The 23,240-nt window shown below is 34.5% G+C and overlaps 2 protein-coding genes across 2 annotated transcripts; both read right to left on the bottom strand.

Moving 5' to 3' along the window:
* Nucleotides 1-31: 31 nt before the first annotated feature.
* Nucleotides 32-22,704, bottom strand: LOC113399810 (rotatin-like). The gene is made up of 24 exons (XM_026639054.2): nt 22,547-22,704; nt 22,274-22,461; nt 21,527-21,723; nt 21,333-21,443; nt 21,053-21,248; nt 20,748-20,885; nt 20,457-20,672; nt 19,052-19,221; nt 18,748-18,955; nt 18,176-18,634; nt 17,913-18,057; nt 17,321-17,470; nt 16,826-16,950; nt 16,390-16,607; nt 15,949-16,085; nt 15,403-15,615; nt 14,984-15,224; nt 14,686-14,858; nt 13,575-13,844; nt 12,291-12,511; nt 11,786-11,948; nt 11,149-11,279; nt 951-1,059; nt 32-423 (listed from the first exon to the last, which is right to left on the bottom strand). The coding sequence occupies exons 1-24, from the start codon at nt 22,587-22,589 to the stop codon at nt 32-34; spliced, it is 4,614 nt and encodes a 1,537-aa protein (XP_026494839.2). The 5' UTR covers nt 22,590-22,704.
* Nucleotides 2,991-6,413, bottom strand: LOC113399894 (cytochrome P450 6a2-like). Its single transcript, XM_026639160.2, has 2 exons — nt 4,906-6,413; nt 2,991-3,820 (listed from the first exon to the last, which is right to left on the bottom strand). The coding sequence occupies exons 1-2, from the start codon at nt 6,218-6,220 to the stop codon at nt 3,654-3,656; spliced, it is 1,482 nt and encodes a 493-aa protein (XP_026494945.1). The 5' UTR covers nt 6,221-6,413; the 3' UTR covers nt 2,991-3,653.
* Nucleotides 22,705-23,240: the final 536 nt, after the last annotated feature.

The following is a 23,240-nucleotide window of genomic DNA, read 5'->3' as shown; positions in this document are numbered from 1 at the left end:
TATTTTCACTAATGCATTTTATCATTCACCTCTATAGCACAAGCCCCGTTGTTCTATCTCGAGCGCTCCTCTCAAACTTCGTCGTATACACTAATTTCGTATTCAATCCTTCCTCGTCCATCCTCATCCATCCGACACATACTGCATACATACTACATACACATAACAAATGTGAAACAATCCGCATTAATTCAACGTACCTGAACAATACCCTATAAAGACCTTGTTCATTCCACGCTTTTACTGGAGCAGTTTTGTAAATTGTAATATTGTGAATGACGTCAGCTACTGTGACGACCAAATCCGCAGTGGGTGGAGGCTTTTGAAACGGTAGCAAAGGTGACAAGTTAATTTCGTTGCTTTTTTGCGCACGTACCTCCAATTCTGATCCACGTTCCAACACCGATAACGGTACATTCGGTTCTGAAATAGAAAAAAAATGGAAGCATTATTATAAACAACTTTATTATATACAAATTAAACCGTTCAACTTGAACATTCCAATAAGAGGCTAGTCCAAAGAGTCAAAACTAATTCAAATTGGGAAACACGCAAAAACCAGTAAGATTTTGCAGTTTATATAAATTGTAACATTATGCAGTAGCCACAATAGATTAGGGTGGTTAAACGGCAATTTCTCCTTTTATCAGGAGAGGTTTTCGTCAATGTACTTCAAAATAGCTAGAAGGAAAATTAAAGCAACATAAAACTATTTATTTAAATATCCAATTAAACGGTTTTTTTTTTACTAAATGCAAATGTACATGACAATACTCAACCATATCAATTACTGTCACAATTATGCTTATTAAAATGACATATGAAATAACGGTTGTTGAATGAAATACAATCGCATTGGAAAGCTATCTGTTCTCATGGAATTTACGATAAACTATTTAATCCGAATGTATCAGCATATCATTCGTAATATTTTACCAGTTTTGACTCACCTAGATAATTTTTATAATCTTTATCATTGAGAAATTCCACTAGTATGTTCATACAATCTTCCAAGAAATAACCTTCCTCCATAGATCGCAAAATATCATGTTCTAAAGTCTGTAAAAAAAATAACGAAAATCTCTTGAGTTGTAAATTTTCATTACCTCTGTATGTACTTAAATCGCAATCACATCACATCATACGTAAGTATGTATGTGTTCGCGTGCGTGAGTGTGTTTGTTTGTGACCTCGGTTTTCTAGTCTATGAGACCACTAAAATTTTAACAAATTTCGTATAACAAATAATATATAAGACAATATAATTTGGTCGGATTAAATTCAACTCAGAAGTTATAAAAATATAAATATATGATAAAAATGCATACAATAAGATAAAATATAGTGTTGAAAGTTTGAAAGGTCAGAGGGAATCAAACGTGAAGTTGATGTAGTCAAACAAAATCACCATGAGGCTTTCATTTATATTTTTATGCAACATAAGTTGTTGATCCAAGAGGGATCTACCAAAAAGATTCATCAAGAGATTCAACTGTTTAGCTTAGTAGTTAGAACTTTGTTGTTATGGATACTTAATCTATACTAATAGTACCTACAAATGCGAAAGTAACTCTGTATGTCTGCCTGTTTCTCTGTTTGTTGCTCTTTCAAGGCCAAACCACTGAATTGTATTAATTAAATTTGGTATGAAGGAAGTTTGAGCTCCGAGGCAGGGCAAAAGCTACTTTTTTACGAGAACTAATGCCACATCAAGAAAACTTTATGAAAAGTCTGAAGTATAAATAGGAAAAATAAAGGTACATATTCGTACGACGATAGCCGCGTAATCAACAAAAATATATATTATGTTACATAGACAGAACTGTGAAGGCTTTTTAAATATAAAATGCGACTTCACTGTGATCACGTAAATTATTTTTATATATTATAATATATTTATTTATTTTTCACAACAAAATGTAGTATACGTGAATATGATTATATTTATCAATATATTTATGAAAAACTAAATACTTATCATACATACACGAGCTAAATATAAAACACCAATTATTATTATACCAGACATAATAACTTTAATCTTACTAAAATACTTAAAATTCAATTAACAACAAAACAAAGTAGGTAAAACAACAACGAATCCTTTGGCCACATTTGCAATTATATAAAATTGATGATGATTTGAGTATATAACAATTTAATAAGCTGATGTTGTCAAGCTGTTACTAACAACGATCGATAAGTAATCTTTGAAAAATTTATCCCAATGAACTGATAACAGCCGAACACATTTTATAGACGCAAGACACGATATTTTCGTCACTTCTAAACTTTTTTTATTCATTGGTCGAGGTGGACGGGCCAATGGATGGATTGTGGTTAAATAATGAAAATAATAATAAAATATTAAAAACTTAAGTCCTCAGTCGCGTCTGTCTGTATGTACGTTCGTGCTAATCTTAACAATTTCGTTTTCAAAGATTGAAGACAGAGTGATGAAAAGAAGTTTTTTTTTTAAATATTGATAAGCCGATTGGCAATTGGGCCACATCTGACCATAATGGTAAGTTACCGTCCATAGATATTGGCCCCAATCCGCTACCAACCTTGGAAACGAATATATTATGGCCCTTGTGCCTGTTATAACACTAGCTCTCTCACTAGCATTTTAACCAGAACACAACAATACAGTATTGCTGTTTGTTGGTAGAATATCTGCACAAAGTCCTATCACCAAAATATCTCAATATAAACACTTAATCGGATCATACATTATTAAAATTTTTAAGATTAAGTTCGAGCGTTGTGAGTCATTTTCGATTTTACATTTTCTTTTTAATTTATATTATCTGTGTTAAGAACATATTTGAATATTCGACAACAGAAAAAGTATTAAAAAACCAATTCCGGGTAGAAATAAGCAAATATTAACGTTGAATATAAGAAACTTGAGCTTAAGAGGACGTTGTATTGTTGTTGTGTCGTGTTTAATGTCATCGACCAGAACAAAGCGGTGAATAAAACAAAAGTTGAGATTGATAATTATCTTATTATTAAATTAAGTAACCCATTAAATGTACTATAATAATCTACAAAGTATAAACATAGCTTAAAATAACTTAGGTACATATTCAGTCCTAATATTTTTCATAATTTTACGAAAAATGAATAAACTTCGATCAATTATATACTCTATGCCAATGTAAGACTTCTTAAATTACAAAACTGATAACTAATGTAATTAATTTATATTAAATGATAAACGTTCATCATCGATCGATTTAGTTCTAAATAAAAACAATATTTCAGAAATGTCAGATAAGATTTATCATGATACCTACTGCTGGTATACATTATCGAGTTTATTAGAGCAATAATACTGAAAATGTAATAAATACGTGATGTATTTATCCACTATAAATTTAAATTAAACTTTAAGCTACCACTCAAATTTTTTGTAAACAATCTTTACGTGCAATATAATGTAATATAATTCGTCTTGATTATTTATTCTTCGTATTCTTTGTTGAATGTCACGTCCATTATGTTGTCTGAATGTTTATGATATCTTTGGTCATCTGTGTGATTTATTTTCGCCTGTTTTTCTTTACTTCATTCCAATTACCAAATATTTATATTCAAATGTTTTTGGTATAAGTGATAGTTAACAAATCTCCTCATTGCATATTCAATTATTCGAGCGGTCTAAATCTTAGCCAAATGCTACCTTGATTTTTGAGCATGACGCTCCTAGTGTCATAGTTAATATTTGAAGTAGTTCTTGCGCACGGCTCCACTATGAAATTTTGAAGGACTGTTGCAAGACCAGCTGCCACCATCAACTGCGCAAAACGGGCACCTGAAATCGATTTCTTTTTTTAAATGTTTACATCAAATTAATTGTCTACGTATTAATACGTATATTTTTATGTAACTTAAATTTTGTGAGTCAAATATTCTAACTAAAATTTTGAACCAGTTCCATCCAGTTTTTTTTTTATATTAATTACAATTGAATCTAGAGCACTACTAAACTCTTTAATGAATTGAATAAAAGTTGATTCGATTATAGCTTGTTTTTTTTTTAAATCAATGACACATTCGGCCACATTTTGTACCAATATCAACTACCAATACCTACAATATATGTACGCTCAGTATCACACAGATTCGATTCTAATCGTAATATTAATGACTTCGCTGGCATACGTAGAGTGCAACTATGGTTAACGATGTAATCTTACAATTAAATAGTTCACATCGATTTGTTTGTTTATTCCTTTACACAAATCATCATACAAGTAACATATATAGAAATACAGATCGCCTTAATAATGATTATATGAAATCTATTAAAGATTTATAAATTAAATAAATTACCTACATATAAAGTTGTAGATATAGAACCGGCTTTATTACATTGATAACGGTTAACTATCAAAACAATCTGTACGACTATTATATTCTGACCTCTTTTAACCCATAGCACATAGCATACTTGATCACGCATTTCTGCCATAAAACTCAATCATTTTCATTTTTTCCACAAAACTACTTTCACGTCATCTAAAAAATTTAGGTTAGATACGTTATCAAACAAGTGGACGTCAAAACGACACTTGAAATGTATAAATAACTATAAATAAATTGTAAAATACAAACACAGAACTATTATTATCAAAAATGTTTGAAAACATTCAACGAAATTTTAAAGGTAAATTTCATACAAGCAGTCATCCAAATTAATTATTCACATATTAATTTCTACATTCTTTGAAATTATTTGAATTACCTGAGCATTCAGAAATTTTAATTTGACTTTCGATTGTGTAATTCGTCGCAATTGTTTAAAAACATTCAATGCTTCGCCGAGATAATTGGAAATATTATCACTCTCGTGCCTAACAAAATAAAACTGTTTGGTAAAGCGAAACGGGTACATACCTGGACAGCTCCTAGGTCCTTCACCAAACGCAATGAAGCCCGTCGGATTCAAATCATCTTGAAACCGGTCTGGATCAAATTTATCTGGATTGGAAAAATACTTGGGATCCCTTTGAATACAATGTATTGGGACAAGAAGCGCATCTCGCGCTTTCATTTTCAAATCGGTGCCAGGCAATGTGCAAGGAGATGTACACAGCCGGGTAGTGAGTGGTGTCGGTGGATGCATTCTTAATGTTTCTAAATATGTTTGAGTGACTAAACGCATCGCACAAACAGCTTCATAATTTAAACCATTAAAACGATCGAAGCATTCAACTATTTCATTTCTTAACTTGTTTTGTAGATCTTGATCTTGCGCTAGCTCATACAAACAGAACGATAATGTAGTTGCCGACGTTTCTAGGCCAGCTAACATAAATATAAAAGAATTTGATGTTATTAATTCATCGGTCATAGGAAATCCTGTTTCCGTTTTTTGCACATTTAGCATAAGTTGAAGAAAATCACTTCGCTGCTCGCCAGTTTTTCGTCTTTCTGTTAGGACTCGTTTAATTATATTAGTAAAAAATACTTCAACGTCCAATGAGTAGGTTTTGAGATTTAAAAGTTTGAATATTCGCGGGAAAAATGTACGACAGTACCGTTTCAATATAGTTGTACGGTCTGCTTTGAACATCTTTTGCGACATGATTAAAAATGGTGATTGGCTGTCTTTGAGGGATCCAGGATCAACACCGAATGCACAGCTTCCAATAACGTCGGTAGTGAAGCGACACATTAACTTCGGAACCTCAATATCTTCAAATGACTCGAAAGCAAGAGTGGCTTTTAGTGTTTTTGCACAATCAGCCACTAAAGGGAACATAGCTTTCATTTTAGCTGAGGAAAATGTGGGCGTTATAATGTGGCGCATTTTCTGCCATTCAGAACCGCTCATGTTGGCTACATTCCGCAAAAGTGGTTCTCGACGTGTATCTGTAGCGACTGAAATCCGATCACTAAAATTTGGAAACTCTTTTGAAAGTACTGTCTTCACTAAATCTAAGTCTATCAAAAATAAGGCAGGTCTTCTCGCTTGGAAAATGCCGACGTATCTTTTATCTCGAAATTGATCGTAAAATAGCTGTAGCATTTTCGTATAACTGCGACGCATTGTTAATGTTGCACCAAAGTTTCCGAATATTGGACAAGGTTCTCTGTATGGAACATTTCTGACGTTCCAATACTTTCTTCCGTTTGTGCCATAGTGAAATATTGCAAGTGCAATCACCAACAAAAGTACAATCCCAAATAGAATAACACTAACACACATGTTTACTTCATAAACAAAAGTCTATAAACAATTAAAATTCGCAATACACTCTGTGTTATATAGCTATCATACTGCAGAAAACTAAATATTTGCGATTATTTGTATAGTAAACAATAAGTACGCGTGCACTATTCAATTTATGTAGCAATGCGCGGCGCTTGTGGCGGCCGCGGCCAGAAATCGAATGAGCATTTATCGTAAGTGAGCGTCAAGATAAGCTCTACGAGTAGCTTCAAGGTCACATATGTTGACGTACCACGTCCGTGACTTGCATATAACCCCACCCGCATGCCTATCCTTAGGGCGTTTTTTCACATTATGAATGAGTTCAATTGTCACCTCCGAATTAAGAAAGACTATTTTATTAATAAGCCCTATTCTTGTATTCGAAAATTATTTGTCATCGTTATTATTTATTTTCTTTAATACTATAAATTGGCTTTTTTAATTGAATGTAAAACTATACATGGATATTTCTGTACCTAAAAGAAATTATTTTGAAGAAATTGAAACAATCGCGTTAACGTTACTCAACGTTACTAATCGACACGACGACAGGAAATATTATAATATTTGCATGCTAATATTCAAACACTACAGTAATATAACCTGCATTTCTACATAGTACTTTATGCAATCGAAAACAACGAAGCATGACCCTGAGTGGGAAACCACGTGCGCGAGAAAGCTTCAGCATTCCTTATTTATCCCCAAAGCAACTCAAAATAAGGAAGCAAAGTTTATAAAGCTAATTGTATTCTGTTTTGTCATCACTTTTAAGTACTAATTACACTGTATACTGATTATTACTACAGATTTCTCCTGTATAGACCCTACTCTAACATAGCCTATTGGCGTAGTCAAATATTATACATCAAACAACGAGATTTATACATGAACACTTTTACTTATTAGTTATTATTATATTCCTAAAATATTTCAGATACGTTTATCCATATGAGAAGATTGCTATGGATTTTATCCGTGTCTTCGATCATGGTATATCCAACAGTCGGTTTTTCATAATCAGCTAGGACTGATAGTGAATAAGACTAATTGATAAAATATTTTTAAGTTGGTCTGATTTTAAATTAATCCAATCTATATAACATATTTGAAATTCCATCAATTCAAACACCAATTTGAAGAGGATCAATTCATAAATAATTCTCTATATAAACGTTTTGGATTTCAAACTGATCAATCTTTAAAAATATTTTAAGCGAGTCTGAGATCATTGGAAATATATTGGTTGGTGGTAATATTATCGCAATACCATTGCGAGATAATTAGTAAATATTTTGTAGATTAGCAATATCCTAAAATTTCGAACGTAAAATGTTTCGTTTCATATGCTCATTCTACTTCCCACTCAGTTACCATCAGTTTTATAACCATAATGTATACACCTTTTTATAACATCCATTGTATTCCAAAACAAGAATAAGCAATAAGAAACAAATTACGTATTCCAGATGCCGGACAGTTTATCGTGTTCGCTTTTTATTAATCTGTTTAATTAATTTTCGTGTCATAACCACCTACATTACGCATTTGCATGTGAAGACATTTTGCTACTTTAACATAGCTTATTTTAGTATTTTATTTACTATGTTAGTAACAATATGACACATACATTTAAGATATAAATATAAAAATTGAAAGTCGAACGAAGCAAAACATTTGGACTATAACACGTTTGACTCAGATAATCATCTATTTTCAATCGGAAACAATGGACGATAATAATAAATATTTTATATTTCACACACAATGTGTGATATATAATTATTATTGGACTACTTTGAACTTACTGAACAATAAACGCTAGGTATTTATGGGAGCCGGCGCGCGGCGGTTTGGCGTTTATATTATCGTTATTTGTTTTCACTTGGGAAATACCCATCAGAATAGCCACACACAATGTTCATTATATAGGTATGTAATATTTAAAGTGCATAAAGTCTAAGTACACTTGTACAGAAATAACTTAGCACATGGAAACGTAAACATCGTTACTTTTCACGCTAAAATTTAATCGCAATACATCGAGATTATTTGAATGAAATTTTTTTTTATTAATCCGTTTTTAATACTTTTTTTTGTAAGTTTAATGATTGTCAAAACTAAATGTTTTGAACTGCCTAGTATTCAATATTGTCACTGAAAAATGGGTAAGTGTTTATTCTTTGTACACATTGAAAACAAATTAATTAATAAAATTATATCCGAACGCAATTTCATCCGATACATTATAGCATTGATTAAAAACCATATAAGTAGTTACAGTCAAACCATAATAAAATAGTATAATAACCACAACAATAATGTTTATTCAATGAATTCGTAATATTCAAAACTGTCAAGACTATTTAGATACCAAATAAACATGTCATTTTTACTGACGCACCCGATCCTATAGAGTGCTATCTCACATCATCGACGTAGGTGGTCCTCAACATTCAGTGCGCGTACAACTGCGGTTACTATAATTTATATATGATTATAGAACGTCCTATTTAAGAGTACTAATAAATATTTCTGTCTTTTGTTCTCTAAACGTCTAATAATAGCAGTCGATAAAATATAGCCAGTACAAGAAAATTCATAACGATAATTTAAATATTTTAATTGACAAAAGCGAATCATAAACATTACCCACCGGCTGCGGAGGGTTATTTAAATTTATAATTAATTTCCAGTTTCTTCGACGGAATACGCATAGCGATGCCACGTCGCAAGTTCTACCCTGATTGCTATGGATACTGTCGTAACTATTACAGGCGAAAATAGGTATACTAGTTCTTATTTTAAAAAAATACATTGGAAATAATTTAAAAAAATGCGTATAATTTAAATATAGAATCAATCCATGCGTGCCGAAGCTTATGACATATCAGGAAGGCAGACAGGCAAATTGTCGGCTTCGGAATCGCTCACCTCTGCTTATTTACATTTTACGAAGTATTTATATGAAGCCATTTATTATATTGTCATTGCTCTACCAAGCAAAGCTTAACATTAACATGGTTGTCCTGTGTCTCTATAATTACTGCCTGGTTGCTTATAGGTGATTCCAAAGTCTTAAACCGTGTATGTAAGTACGTACGAATTAGTTTTATTAAAGTTGATACGTTGGTATGTAACGATTTTGTTTGCGTAGGTGCCACTAACGAGCATTACATTTCTAACATGTACATGATTTCATTAATACGTTATATATTGACGATGTTCAGAAAACGTTGATAAATGTTAGAACGTAACAATAAAAATATTCTTTCGTAACCAGCTGTTTCGGCTGCTGCACTGGAGTCCAATTCAATGGTTTGGATCAGTCCATTCCAATGTTGGAACTAAGGCTACCGAGATTGAAAGCACATGACTGTTATTCGTGAGCTCGAGTAGAATTATGATCGTGTTCGCTTTGTTAATTTGCTGCGTCCATACGTATGAAGCAAATATTTGTGTTCCGATGTTCGTGTTCGTACATGCATACCCAACTGTGAGTTTGAACCTCAGGTTGAGTCACACAAAGTTATTGGACTTTTAGTCAAGAAATTCTTAATAACAGCCCGTAAACTCTCCGTGGCAGATGTTCACTTGAATTCAGAAAATAAGTGTATTCCAAAATCAAATAAATCATAATAATTCATTGTACGTAATGAACTATCGCGTTGTAAATCTGAAACTCGTAAAATAGGATACAATGTATTTATGTCGTATACCGGCCAGTAACAGGAAAATAATGCGGTAAAATTATGACACATAAAATATATAATTCAGTTACCGAACAGCGATACAAGACATATACTTGAATAAGAAGCGCAGAATCATTCACGAAAAAACATGAAATTATATCCGAGAACATATCTTAATAAACTATATTTGTTGTAAATAGTAATAGTAATAGTAATCCAGAGCTTTTGTGTTCCAAGTCCTTTTATGTTTATAAATTTTCTGAGTTATGATTTAAAGGTATTATCTTTTAAATTTTGTTGTAAGCTTAAGTAATTCCATATCGAATAAGGTGCTCATTCCCTATATAAGGTAGCATAGGTTGAAAATCATATGATCGATATTCTTTACAAGCTATTGTCATTTAAACTAAGCGCCTAAAGTCCGGCCGCTGAGCAACAGCATCGGACCTGTGACATCACTTGACAGCCGAAGAATTTACAATTCAAATATTATTATTTTTAATTGCCCTGCTAATGAGTAATATAAAAAATATAGCAGACAACTTAGAATAAATGTTATAATTATGCGCTAAATTTAATTTTAAATAATAAACACAAGCATTTTGTTTTAAAATCTTTGCTAAATCAAGGTTGTATCAACTATTTATTTTTGTATTGTGCCGCAACCGTATTTTAATATAATTGTGTACTGAGTATTAGTGAAATGTCAGAGTACAATGACTTACTGATTTTTTTTATTTTACCGGTAGGCGGACGAGCAATGGCTTTGTAAGAAATATTAACCATTCCTTACATCACCAATGCGCCACCAACCTTGAGAACTAAGATATTACGTCCCTTGTGCCTGTAGTTACATTGGCACACTGGAACACAACAATACTTAGTACTGCTGTTTGGCGGTAGAATATCTGATGAGTGGGTGGTACCTACCTAGACGGGCTATGCTGATACAAATAAAACAATAAAATTTCTATGTTTTTACATAGTTACATAAAATAAACTAAATGTAATTATTTATCATGAGGTTTCTGTACTGTGTTTCTCACAGTTCAAATTCAGACTGAAGTAAGATGTTAAGAGGCCACTTATGAGCTCAGAATTCGCACGTCGTAAGGGTGTCTCCTACAAGGCCAGCCGTCTGCTTAAGAAATTATCACATGCAAAGCCATACTATACGTACATATATATGTATATTTCAGATTTTATGTATTAGCCCAGGATCACACTAACCTGAGTATGAGAGGATGTCCTCGAGGTGAGAGTGGTGAGCAAGGCAGCCGCAGCCGCTCGCACGAGGTTCGCTTCACCGGGTCTGGAGAACATCTCTATAGCGTACTGGCACAACGATTCTTTTTCAATATCTGCCAAATTTTTTAGATCTAAATATAAAATTTAAGTAAACCATTACTTTGATTTTAAATTCCTGCGTTGCTGCAAAAATACTAAACTCTTTTCCACTTTTCCCCATTATGCAATTTTAAAATCCATCCAATGATTTTAGTGTGACGCGTACACCAATGGACAAACAAAGCATATACTAAAATTTATTTGAATTAATCAGAGAATTTCAGGGGGTCAATTCTACGAAGTTACAACGATTCCGATACGATCCGGATTCTATCCCGATCCAACTTAGACTATTATTCACAAAAATAGTCCTTAGTTACATCGTAACTGGCGACCAATTTTACTAGTTTATAACGATTACGATACATTCCCGATTCTAATCTAATTTTTGTGTAAACAAAATAGGAAAACGGCTAAAGGGCACCGATAACGTTTCGATTCGATTACGACAAAATTTCATTTTGTTAGTAGAATTGCCCTCTGGTCATCGTAGGTGTGGCAAGAGACTAGGGATGCTCACGCTGAAGTATCTGCGTGTGCAGCGGCGCGTGGTGCGCGAGCGCAGCCAGCACGTGTAGCGCGGCGCCGCGCAGCCCCGCGCCGCCCGCGCCTCCCGCGCCGCTCGCGCCCGCCGCGCTCAGCGCCGCCCGCAGCGCCGCGCCCTCCCACGACTCGCTCCATCTCTACGATCACGCACCAATGAAGAATGACAAATTTAAATAAGTCACGACAAATTTTGAGGCACTAAATATGTATTAATAATTAATCCAGTGGAAGGTATCGTAGGATAAGATCAAATTGCAAATTGTTTTTGTAAATTGAGCCCTCAACATTACAGATAAACATAAAAAAGTATTAAATATCATCTTCCTATTGTGTAACTCCTAACACGGACAAGCTTCGCAGCAGCAGATTATTTTACGAGAGGATCTTATAACCATTACCGAAAGTACTACTGATATAATCGTGTTAAATCAATCAATAGGCAACGAGTATCTTGACACGAGCGCGGGTGGGGTGCGTACCTGCGGCGGCACGCGCGCGCGCGCGGCGCGGCGCAGCAGCGCCAGCAGCGCGAGCAGCGCGTCGCGGCGGCTCGCGCGGCCCTTCCGTCCGGCGCCGGACGCGCATCCGCTCAAAGCATGCGTCATTATTTTCAAGCTTTGGATTACAGTTTCCTCCGATAAGTCGCAGTACCGAGAATGCGTCGCGTATCTTATGCAGCGTATCAGCTCGTTGAGATATCCTGGAATACTCGCACGTTACAGACGAGTATCGTAATCGACGTTATTAGAACTACATGTTTTGAAACGTATGACTAAGATGTAGATATAATCTATCTATATTTATCGAAGAGATAGATGTAATATATCTATCTCTTCGATAAAACATACGAGGCGAAGAAAGGTGTTGTATATGAATTGATTTGAGTTTAAAGTTTAAATCAAGAAGTCAGTCGATAAATTAATTGAATTATATTTTTATATTATTAATTATGATATCAATAAAATTTAAATAATCCTGTGTTTATAATACATGGAAAATAAAAAGCCTTAACACTATTTCATACATTTACTTTATGGAACATATACACCTATGATCTATCTTTATTGGTAATTATCGCTTTGTATTTACACACTGCTTTTTGTATATAATTAGCGATCGGATGCAACGGCTTATTTTTCTTGTTACACACCGACACCAAGCAGAACATGTGGCGAAAGAAACGCATAATAATGCAAAATGAAGTCATTGTTTGTGTGAAATTTGTAACATATGTTTTTATTCATTTCCGTTTTATGTATTATGTCCTATTACATTTACGAACCATTATCGTATGTGTATTATGAAACAATGTAATTAGTAAAATATTGTATTTAGTAAGTTATCACAGCAAGATTTCATTTAATCTATGAACTAAGCTGCATTATTTTTTTATATAATTTATATGATATTTTATGATAACCCGCACCAAGTGTCAATATTTCAACTCAATCTGATGAACGGAAATTGTTTTCAATTCCACTGCAAGATTAAACCCATACATACAAAATGTTTAAGTTCATTAAAAGCTTGTAATGAATAAAATACACTTATCCATAATTTTACTATACAGCGTAATATATATTATTTATATATTATAATATATATATATACGTGAAAGATAAATGTATGAACATCATTAGTATTTATCAAAATATAAATCTTTCCAATTATATGCGTTTCCTTTTTCTTGTACCAAAGAAAATTACGCAAAGAGAAAATTCCAAAACATGTACGAATTTCAAAACAAAATTGTGCAAACTTACCAAGCGTATGAAAATTTTTCAAATCGATCCTCTCCAAGCAACTGAGTAAAATCTTCAGGAAACTCTCCATCCTGCAGCAGCTAAAGTCGCCTTGCTGCTCCACGAGTAGGACACATCTCAGCAGCACTTTGACGATGTGAATGCGTAACTGGATCAACTCAATATCCTCTTGCAAAGTTTGGTGAGGATAGAGACGGTCTCGACTCAGCAGGGATATTATGACGGCGTCGCTGCCGATGAACGAAGTCTTTATCCAGGATAATGAGACGTCTAGTATAAAAACAAGAAAACAAAATGAACACGTGAACCTTAACCGAAAAATGCAGTTCCAAATTCGGACAAGCACCGATGTTTAAGTGCATAATTTGCGTTAAAAATTCATCTCGTGCTCGGCGGCGAAGTTTCCTTCGTCGTGAGGATACTCGCATGTGATGAATGAACTTTCAACATGTGGTGGTTGATTAGAATTAATAAATAAATATGGAACATAACATCTTGGTTCTATGGCTCACAGCACATTAGCGATGAATGAAATATATATATTTTTTATTAATCTTTCAACGTCTATGAACTATGATGACCACTTACCATTTTTGACCACAATACACAACTATACAAATTGTAACAAGGCCAATTTGAAATTTATTCCAAATAGCTAAAGCCCGATTCGTATATATTTTTTTTATGCATATCATAAAAAAATAAGGCAAACAATATTTCATGAAATCTTATAACTTAAACTAACGTAATATTAGACATATATATAAAACAGATTTTCAATTGACAACGAAACGACGTCACCCTGGGCCATCAACTGAGGTGGGGTCCTCGCACGTTCTTAATCAAACGGAGAGACCTAGGAAAGACGGCAGCTGCAGACTCACGCTGCCGCACGCAATAGCGAGAAATTAGGTCGGCCGATATCACCTTCACCAAAGGAAATTTCCGCTAAGCAATGAGCGGAGCAAGCATGAGAGGAGCCGCAAATGCGTTATATCGACACTATCCCGCAGTCTCTCCAAGTTTTAGCGAGTAAGATTTAATTATAACCCTGTAATGGACGCTGGTTTCCGAAGGTTTCCACCGCGAAAGAAAACCTTGAACGTGTTACCTTCTTTTGGCATATTGTCCATATAAGCAACAATAAATTTCAGCAGCGAAATCAACAGCGCAGTGTCGCGGGAGGAAGCCGGGGGAGCGCTCAAGAACCTGCGCGTGTGATGCCAGGGCAGCTCCTCCAGCTCTGTAGCGCAGGTTGGAGACGCTGGGACTAGGTATGTATAGCTAAGAGACAATAACACATACTTCTTACAAATATGCGACTAAAAGTCTTAAGCACACGTAACGTAAGTTTATTCAAAATTCCGTTAGAGAAATATCAAACAATACTACGACCAGGCTGACTTTACCTTTGCATCATATTCAAGGCGTCGGTGACTTGTGCGTGCGACGTCGCATTCTCCAACGCCAGCAGAAGGCCGGCGCAAGAGTGACTCACACTGGCCGACCGCAGCAAGCGCACCTCCCGAGGGAGCGGAGCCTCCGGTCCCAGGGGCGAAGCACCGCGGAGGAGCGAAGCGCTACCGCGGCGCGACCACCACCAGCGAACCTGGATCGCGCTCCGCCACGCGTCCTCCGTTAGCAACCATTCTGTGCAAAATTCATCACTTAAGTTGTAATTAAAAAAAGCTTGAAGCTACTGAACATATTATGCATGGTAAATTTATAAGACATAAATATTATATGTCTAAAATATAAACATGATACGCGTACTACTATCGTTCAAGATATCTCGTTCATCCCGCTTCGCTTCGCTACATCGACTCACCCACAGACGAATGTTCAGTGTTGGGACTGGTACCCCAGTAGCTATTGGCGGTGAAGGGGAGGGATGTCCGCTGAATGACATTCAGGGGTAAGGCCGGAACACGTCGGCGAGAGGCGTCCAGCTCTTGGAGCGCGAACCCCGCCCACGCCTGCAGCGCCAGCAGCTGCGCGCACGTCAGCACGCTGCTGTCGTTTGCGGGAAATACCAGAATCACTGCAAAGGTGCTTTTTATTAATACGGTTATTACAAATTCTTTCTAAACTCCAGGTTACGTTTTTAAATATTTATTTATTAGTTTAATATAAGGACACAAAAAATTATAGCATCCTATTCTGTTTGTATGTTATAATTTATATATACATTCACATTAAATAAATCATTATTAAATTAAGAAAAGCCTAGCGAACTTTAGTCTTACAGAATTACTGATATTCACACAGCGAGTTATAAAAGTTTTCCACTCGTTGGCTAAATAGCTCAAATAGACGAGATCTTGGAACTTATAAATCGCTAGGAGACTTATAACTCTAAAAAGTTTTTATTTACCTCTAATCAATAGTAAGGGCAAATCCGATATTTTCACCAAATTATGTCGGCTCACAAAACAAATACTATTCAGAATCGATACACAGCTGATGGCGCATTCAGGAAACGCTAGATAATCATCTACCATCAGAGACAATCTAGAACAAGAACAATAAATTAATTAATCTATTACAAATAATATATTAGTTTATTTTAAAAATTGCTTTTATTTAGATTTTTACTTTCATATTTCACACACTTATAAGTAATTTAAAATTTATTTTAAGAAATCGTTTGTATTTTACCTCAATTTTTTTTTTTTTTTAAACTCAGCTTCTACTTTTCTACATGAAACGTTTTTGTGTGATTATACAAAGAGGTGTAAGCTATACCTCTAAGTGAAATATCTCTAAATGAACAGTCTCATTTGACTTGACCAGCTTCATAAACAAATTCACAAACCTGAGTAGAGAAACAACGAGATTGAGTCCGTCACTTTGAAGAAATGTTTCGTGCAATTCTTGCTGACGCATCATCACGGCTAGCTGCTGCAACGTGCTGCGACGTAGAGACGGCTCGAGGGCCGGCCGACTGTGACCTTGAGCCGTATACTCTAATGTTTCTTCATTCAGAACTAAGTCTTGTTTTAACACTTCAATGATCTGGAGTAGACCAGCCGTCTGGAAGTGTATTAATGTTAATTATTACAAAAAAAAACTAATGGTCTAACTATTACCCACCCACTTGAATAATAGTTGCGCTTGAATCGCACCTAAACAGATAACTATGACTTTGAAGTTCAATAACCAAGAACAAAATTTAAATAGCTAAAACATCTCTACAATAAAATATTTAATAACAGAAACATTATGCACTTTTTATAAAAAAACATTATAACCTGTGGATTCTTCGATGGCGAGCTGGATTGGTCGATATTGAAATCTTGTACTTCGAGGCGTCTCAGAGCATTCAGTATGACATCGGAACGCAGTGAATCTCGAGGTGGCAAAAATCTTTCGTCATCTGCAAAATAAATTTTTAATGCTTAAAAGTAATAACCATCGTATATAAACATTGTATGTAAACTTGTAAAGGCGGTGGTAGGTGTTCATACACAGCAGATATTACCGTGTACGAGGGTGAGAAATATTTGTGTCAGAAAAAACAACTGGCGCCCTTTTACAGACACGAAAATGTAAACGCTACCAAATGCTGTCTATATCTTCTTGAAAAAAAAATCCGATACCTTTTAGTGACTCGAACCGAAATAATTGAACTCAATATCTCGGGATATGCAATCTCTTAAGCGAGCAGCTAGATCAGATATAATACCATAGCAGAAGTATAATATAGTTTGATTTCTTAATTTTTTTCAATACAAATAATTACTCACCTAATTGTCTACAAAGAGCGTATGCAGCATCCAATTGTACAGGAGCGCAGTTCACAAACAACAGTCTAATAAGCCCCGCAATCATTTCTGCCTTAGAAATTCCCATACATTCAACTATATCGGGCTCCAAAGATTTACAGATTGCTTTTCCTGAAAAAAACAAACACATATATAATAATGAATTGTCAATATGCCACGCGATTCTATTTACATATAACTGACGCACTGTTGATATGGAATATCATTATTTAACTATTAACATACAGAATAGTATACCCACATCCTGGGGAAGACAATACAATTCTATATAAAGAACGTTTTAGACTTTATACATTTTTTTTTTATGAACTCCAATGATATGTCAGCATTTATATCATATTATCTAATAAATTTTACTTTAGTTCATTATTATTTTTCGTCATGGTAAAACAAAAGTAAATAATGTATAAAGTATCTAGAATATATATATCTTAGTATATAATCTTAGTCGTACTACTAAGATATAGATAAAAATAAATATAGAGTATATATATTTTTTTTATTATATTACACTACACCGCATACTAAGTATCCTGATTCTAAACCAAATTACCTAACTGTGTGTCGTGTGCCGCGTACACGTGCAGCAGCGGCAACACCGGCAGCAGGCTGGCCAGCAGTCGCCACCAGCAGCCGGCCGACAGCACCAGGCGCCCGCGCAGTACGTACAGCACGATGTCGCTCGCGCTACTCCCCACCTGCGAACACAACGTCACAGCTACTCAGTCATTCTCTTGTCCTTGTTACTTTCAACTCGGTCATATCACGCCCGGAAGACTAAAGGCTTATATTCAGTTTTTTTGTGTGTAGGTGTACCTTTTCTGAAGATAATCCGTGACAACATATTTCAGTCAAAATTCCGACATCGCATATTAAAGTCAAACACTTCTCATTTTCAGATTGGTATTCGTCTTCTCCCATCAGAACCGATTTCACCATTTCGCTTAACATTTTGTAGAAGCTGACCTGCACCCATTCCAAGCTGTGTGCCATCAGATTTAAGGCAATGCTTCGTGCTATAGACCAATCACTGTCACAAAGATCTAGATCTTTCGATTTTCTCAACAAAATTTCTGCAATATCTTTTAAATAATTATCACCAACATTTAAATATAATATTGGGATAGAATTTTTAATACAGGTAAGGATATTCTTAGATATTCTGCTAGATTCTTTTTGCTTCATGAACTGAACGGCATAGTCCATACTGACGAATAATTTATTTAACTCTCTATATTTACTTTTGTACTCTTGATCCACTAATGACTTGGAGTTCTGTCAAAGTAAACAACATACATTAAAGGATGATATTACAGGTACAATCAATAACTTTGGTATTGTGAGTGTATGTGTCTGTAGGTCGCAAGGTATATTAATAAAAAACCTACAAATATAACGGCGGCCAATTTTTTAGCAAGCGTTGGGTACAGAAGTTCTAAAGCTGGATCAATAAGAGCCGCTTGTAAAGCTACTATAATCGAGGTAGGGGCCAAAGCTGAGTTTCTAGTCCAATTCAGAAGCCGTTCGCCACATGACACTGTACGCAGCCACGCCCCTCTGTGATGGGAGCGCTCTGGATCTCTGTTACATGATGCTCTAAAACATTCATATAAGTTAGCGAAAGGACCTCTATAGAAGAAATGATGATGAATATTTTATAATTGTTAATATGGTATCTTCTTCATTACTTACTTGAATTTCGTCACTAATTCGCCCAACATCCGCATAACCATACATGCTTTATGAGCAATATCTCTGTGTATTTTTGATGAGTGGTCCTGAACCCAGAAAGTTTCAGTGACACATCTTAACAGTAGCTCAATCAGACTTTCAACAAGACATAAACATGTGTTAAAATCATTCTGCAATAACATAATATTCTATCATCACTGTTTTCTCAATCTACAATAATAGTAACCGAATGGAATAAAAGGCTTAATTTTCAATGTCACAAATATCTGTCATGTGCTCCTAGCCAACTTTTACCATACCAGGGTAATAGGATTAAAAAATCTGCTACTCAGAATTTTTTTGACTGAAAACCAAACACTTTTACCAAGTACCATAGACACCTCATACACCGGCCGTGCTAATATTTCTCGGGAAAACGTCGAAGAAAACCGGAACAAACTTGTATCTGAAATCGAGTCTTCGTTAAACAAAGACTCGAACTGGGGCCGGCTAAACCTAGTCCATTTCAACCCCAAAAAGACGCAACTTTACGCATTAGCCGCCAAAAAAACAACATTCGTCGTATCTCCACGATTTGAGAACATTCCGATAGCCGCCACAGCTAGTATCGGAATACTTGACGTTGATATTTCGAGCCTCGTTCAGTTCCGCGGTCAATTGGAAGGCAAAGCCAATTTGGCATCAAAAAAGCTTGGTGTGCTCAACAAGGCAAGACAGTATTTCACGTCGACCCATCGCCTAAGACTATACAAGGCGCAAATTCGGCCTCACATGGAGCACTGCTCTCATCTCTGGGCGAGTGCTCCCCAGTACCAGCTCCTTCCATTTGACCGTATCCAACGTAGAGCAGCTCGAATTATCGACGATCAAGCCCTTTCTGATCTGCTCGATCCTTTCTCCCTAGGATCTGCGTAGAGATATCTACTATATAGGTAGGGATCACTCTGCATCTTCTACCGAATTTTCCACGGGAAATGTTCCGAGGAATTGTTTGGATTAATCCCGGCAGCTGAATTTCACCTTCGGACATCTCGTCAAAATTCTAAATTTCACCTGCACCATCTAGATGTTCGAAAATCCACAACAGCGCGATTTTTAAGACATTTTCTGCCTCGCACAACCACTTTGTGGAACCAGCTGTTGCCGGCGGTTTTTCCGAACCGATACGACTTGGGAACCTTCAAAAAAAGAGCGTACTCCTTCCTAAAAGGCCGGCAACGCACCTGCAACCCCCCTGGTGTTGCAGATGTCCATGAGCGGTGGTAATCACTTTTCATCAGGTGAGCCTCCTGCTCGTTTGTCCCCTATAACATAAAAAAACAAGTCGATCCTGCGTTGAAACCCAAGACTTAAGGATCTACCATGTTTTAAGCTAGTCTAACACAATGAGGCAAAATTAAATTACCATATCAATGACACCATTATAGTCGTTGTCAGAGTCAACTAAGACTACACTACGAGTCATTATTGTCAGTACAGTTTGTGCAGCATCCAATGCATATATTGGAACTGGCAACTGTCTTAATGTAATTAAAGCATCATCCACTGGTTGTGAAAAGTTGCCTGCAAATTGTTCCAGCTCTGCATTTATATCATCATTACTCTCTTTATCATCTGAAACCTAATAAAGGGTTATTTAATAGCTTATTTGTTCTAAAAACTTTAAAATAAAATAAGGAAAAATAAAATTAGAAACCTTAAATGGTTGTGATACCAAGTCCAAAGAGAATAAAGTTGAAAATCTTGTATGTAATGATTGTGTTATGCATAAAAGTGTGTGTAAGGCTTCTCCTGGATGTCCTCCACTTTGTCCATCACATATAGCTAATAAAGTCTATAATTTAATACATTTATTACTAAATGCTGAACATTTTTATTTTGTATGTCATTTTTACACTATTATTTTTTTAATTTCTTATCTTTCGATATTGTACCATGCAAAATGAAATCTTTAAATATGAGGAATTATGTCACTTTATATAAAAAAATACTTAAACTTACCTTAATTATAACAGGTCGATTTAAAAATATCTCCACGGGAAAATCTCTTAAAAAAACATCTCTGATAAATCGACAACACCGACGGGTTGATTTTAAAACTTTTAATGAATCTCCTATAAGGACAATTGTTTTAAAATCAGACGGGCTCAAATCCACCCAAGGTAAAAGAAGTATGTTGACACCATCAGGATGATATCTAGAAATAACAAAATGATTTTATAAAACTAAATGTTTAACATAATTACTAACAGACATATTCTATAAAAAAATGTATGCTTACTTTTCTGTTTTATATGTATCTATGTCTTCATTTAAATCTGGAGTCCCATTTGAAGACATCTTATTTAAGCCTATATTATAATAGCTGCTACTTGATCCATTACTTGCTGAACTATGAAAACAAATTTACATTTAACATTCATACTGCAAAATAAATTTTGAAAAAAATAATAATAAATGGTTCTACACACAAACCTTGTCTCTGGTGTTAGTTTGAGATAGGGAATATTGACATTTACTTGAGAATCAACAGTATTCATAAAATTAAGAGTTTCCACAATATCATCAAACACATCAATGGCATTTGGTACTAATTTAGGTTTAATTTTATTTAAAGTTAGCAAAATTTTATCAACGCTAAATTCTTTGGCTATGTATGATCCAGCTTTAGTCTGAAAATTAAAAATGAACATTTAATTATATTTTTTTTTTTTTTAGCAAGCTCGACTGGTACACCAGTTACCACCCACTCATCAGATTTTCTAATGCCAAACAGTACTTTGTATTGTTGTTGTGTTCTGGTTTGGAGAGTGAGTGAGCAATTGTAACTGTAGGGTCAATGGGCATAAAATCTTATCCCCAAGTTGGTGGCTCAATAATATTATGCAAGAAAAGGTTAATATTTATTACAGTACCAATGATTGTGTGGTAGTGGCCTTTTGCCATCAGCAATTTGCCCATCCACAGCTTTATAAAATAAGAAAATAAATATCTATAATATATAAAAATAAAAAAAATTGAATGTTGGAACATATTCCTAAAAGTGGACCTGCCACTGTTTTAATCTTATTAAGTTAAAAACATTGCAGATCTTTTTATATACACAATATATGTCAAAATAATTTTATATGGCCTTCAAATAAAAGATTATTCAAAAAGAAGATTACTTTTTTATAATTACTTTATCTTTCGTTATATTATGAAATAATATGACCAACATACTTTAACAACAGTAAGCAATAATTCCAGAGCTTCACGTTGCAATGAAGGTTCTTGGACATGGAACCAAGCCAGCAAGGCTTCAAGTAATTCTCTCGTTCCGCCCAACTCATCCTCCAATTCCCATCCTAGTCGAAGCTTCGTCACTAATAATTGTAATGTTCTTTCACGTATTTCTTTCAGAGGATGATCTATGTAAATAAATCATAATAATACATTTTAATTTAATTTAAGAGAAAAAGTTAAAGACAACAAAATCAACATCAAAGTACTTACTTAATTTTCGAATATAAGTAGATGATAATTCTACCGACGACATTGTACATAAATAAATGCTTGTAATTTGTTATTACTTTAGTTTTATAAAGGTACTGTTTATATATAATGTTATTATGTCTCGATTACAATTATTTTATTTGTATTTCTAATTCAATTAGGAAACAAATGTTTGTATTCTATTTTTCCAATAATATAACAATTGCATTTATAATTCCTACTATGAACAATGAAAAAGATAATTGTTAAATGTGTTTGATATTTATTGATTATTATTTACCAATTCAAATATTATTTGTAAACTATAAAAAGATTCAAATTTTAAAATTTACATGTTTTTATGTTTGAATTGCTCTATGTACAGATTATAAATATTAACTGTCATAACTTAAACTATGCTTTCCAAATTTAAGCATCACTATACATCTGAAAAACATAATATAATATAAATATAAAAATAATGATATCCAATTCTTTGTAACCAAAAAAGACGATTTTGTTTCAGTTTTTTCAAAGATACATTGTTAGAAACAAAATAAGTTCATTCACCCTACTATCACTATTAACATTTTAGGTCTAGCATATGTTTTTTATTATTCTTTCTGTCTGTCCGTATTCATTGAAATTAAGATTTTACTAACTTTTATCAAAAAATTGAGATGGCGGGGACTGCTATGCTGCTATAGAGTCTTAC

The sequence above is a fragment of the Vanessa tameamea genome, chromosome 8 (assembly GCF_037043105.1).
Source record: "Vanessa tameamea isolate UH-Manoa-2023 chromosome 8, ilVanTame1 primary haplotype, whole genome shotgun sequence".
Lineage (NCBI taxonomy): Eukaryota > Metazoa > Arthropoda > Insecta > Lepidoptera > Nymphalidae > Vanessa > Vanessa tameamea.
Note: the sequence above shows the minus strand (reverse complement) of the source record. Positions and strands in the feature narration are given on the sequence as shown.

Excerpts from the sequence above, each read along its gene's own strand:
- LOC113399894 (XM_026639160.2), bottom strand. The coding sequence starts at position 6,220 with ATGTGTGTTAGTGTTATTCTATTTGGGATTGTACTTTTGTTGGTGATT. Across the intron at positions 3,821-4,905 it reads AGGACCTAGGAGCTGTCCAG|GTGCCCGTTTTGCGCAGTTG; the intron begins GTATGTACCCGT and ends AATCGATTTCAG.
- LOC113399810 (XM_026639054.2), bottom strand. The coding sequence starts at position 22,589 with ATGTCGTCGGTAGAATTATCATCTACTTATATTCGAAAATTAA. Across the intron at positions 18,635-18,747 it reads AATTGGCCGCCGTTATATTT|AACTCCAAGTCATTAGTGGA; the intron begins GTAGGTTTTTTA and ends TTACTTTGACAG. Across the intron at positions 15,616-15,948 it reads GCCCTTACTATTGATTAGAG|TGATTCTGGTATTTCCCGCA; the intron begins GTAAATAAAAAC and ends GCACCTTTGCAG.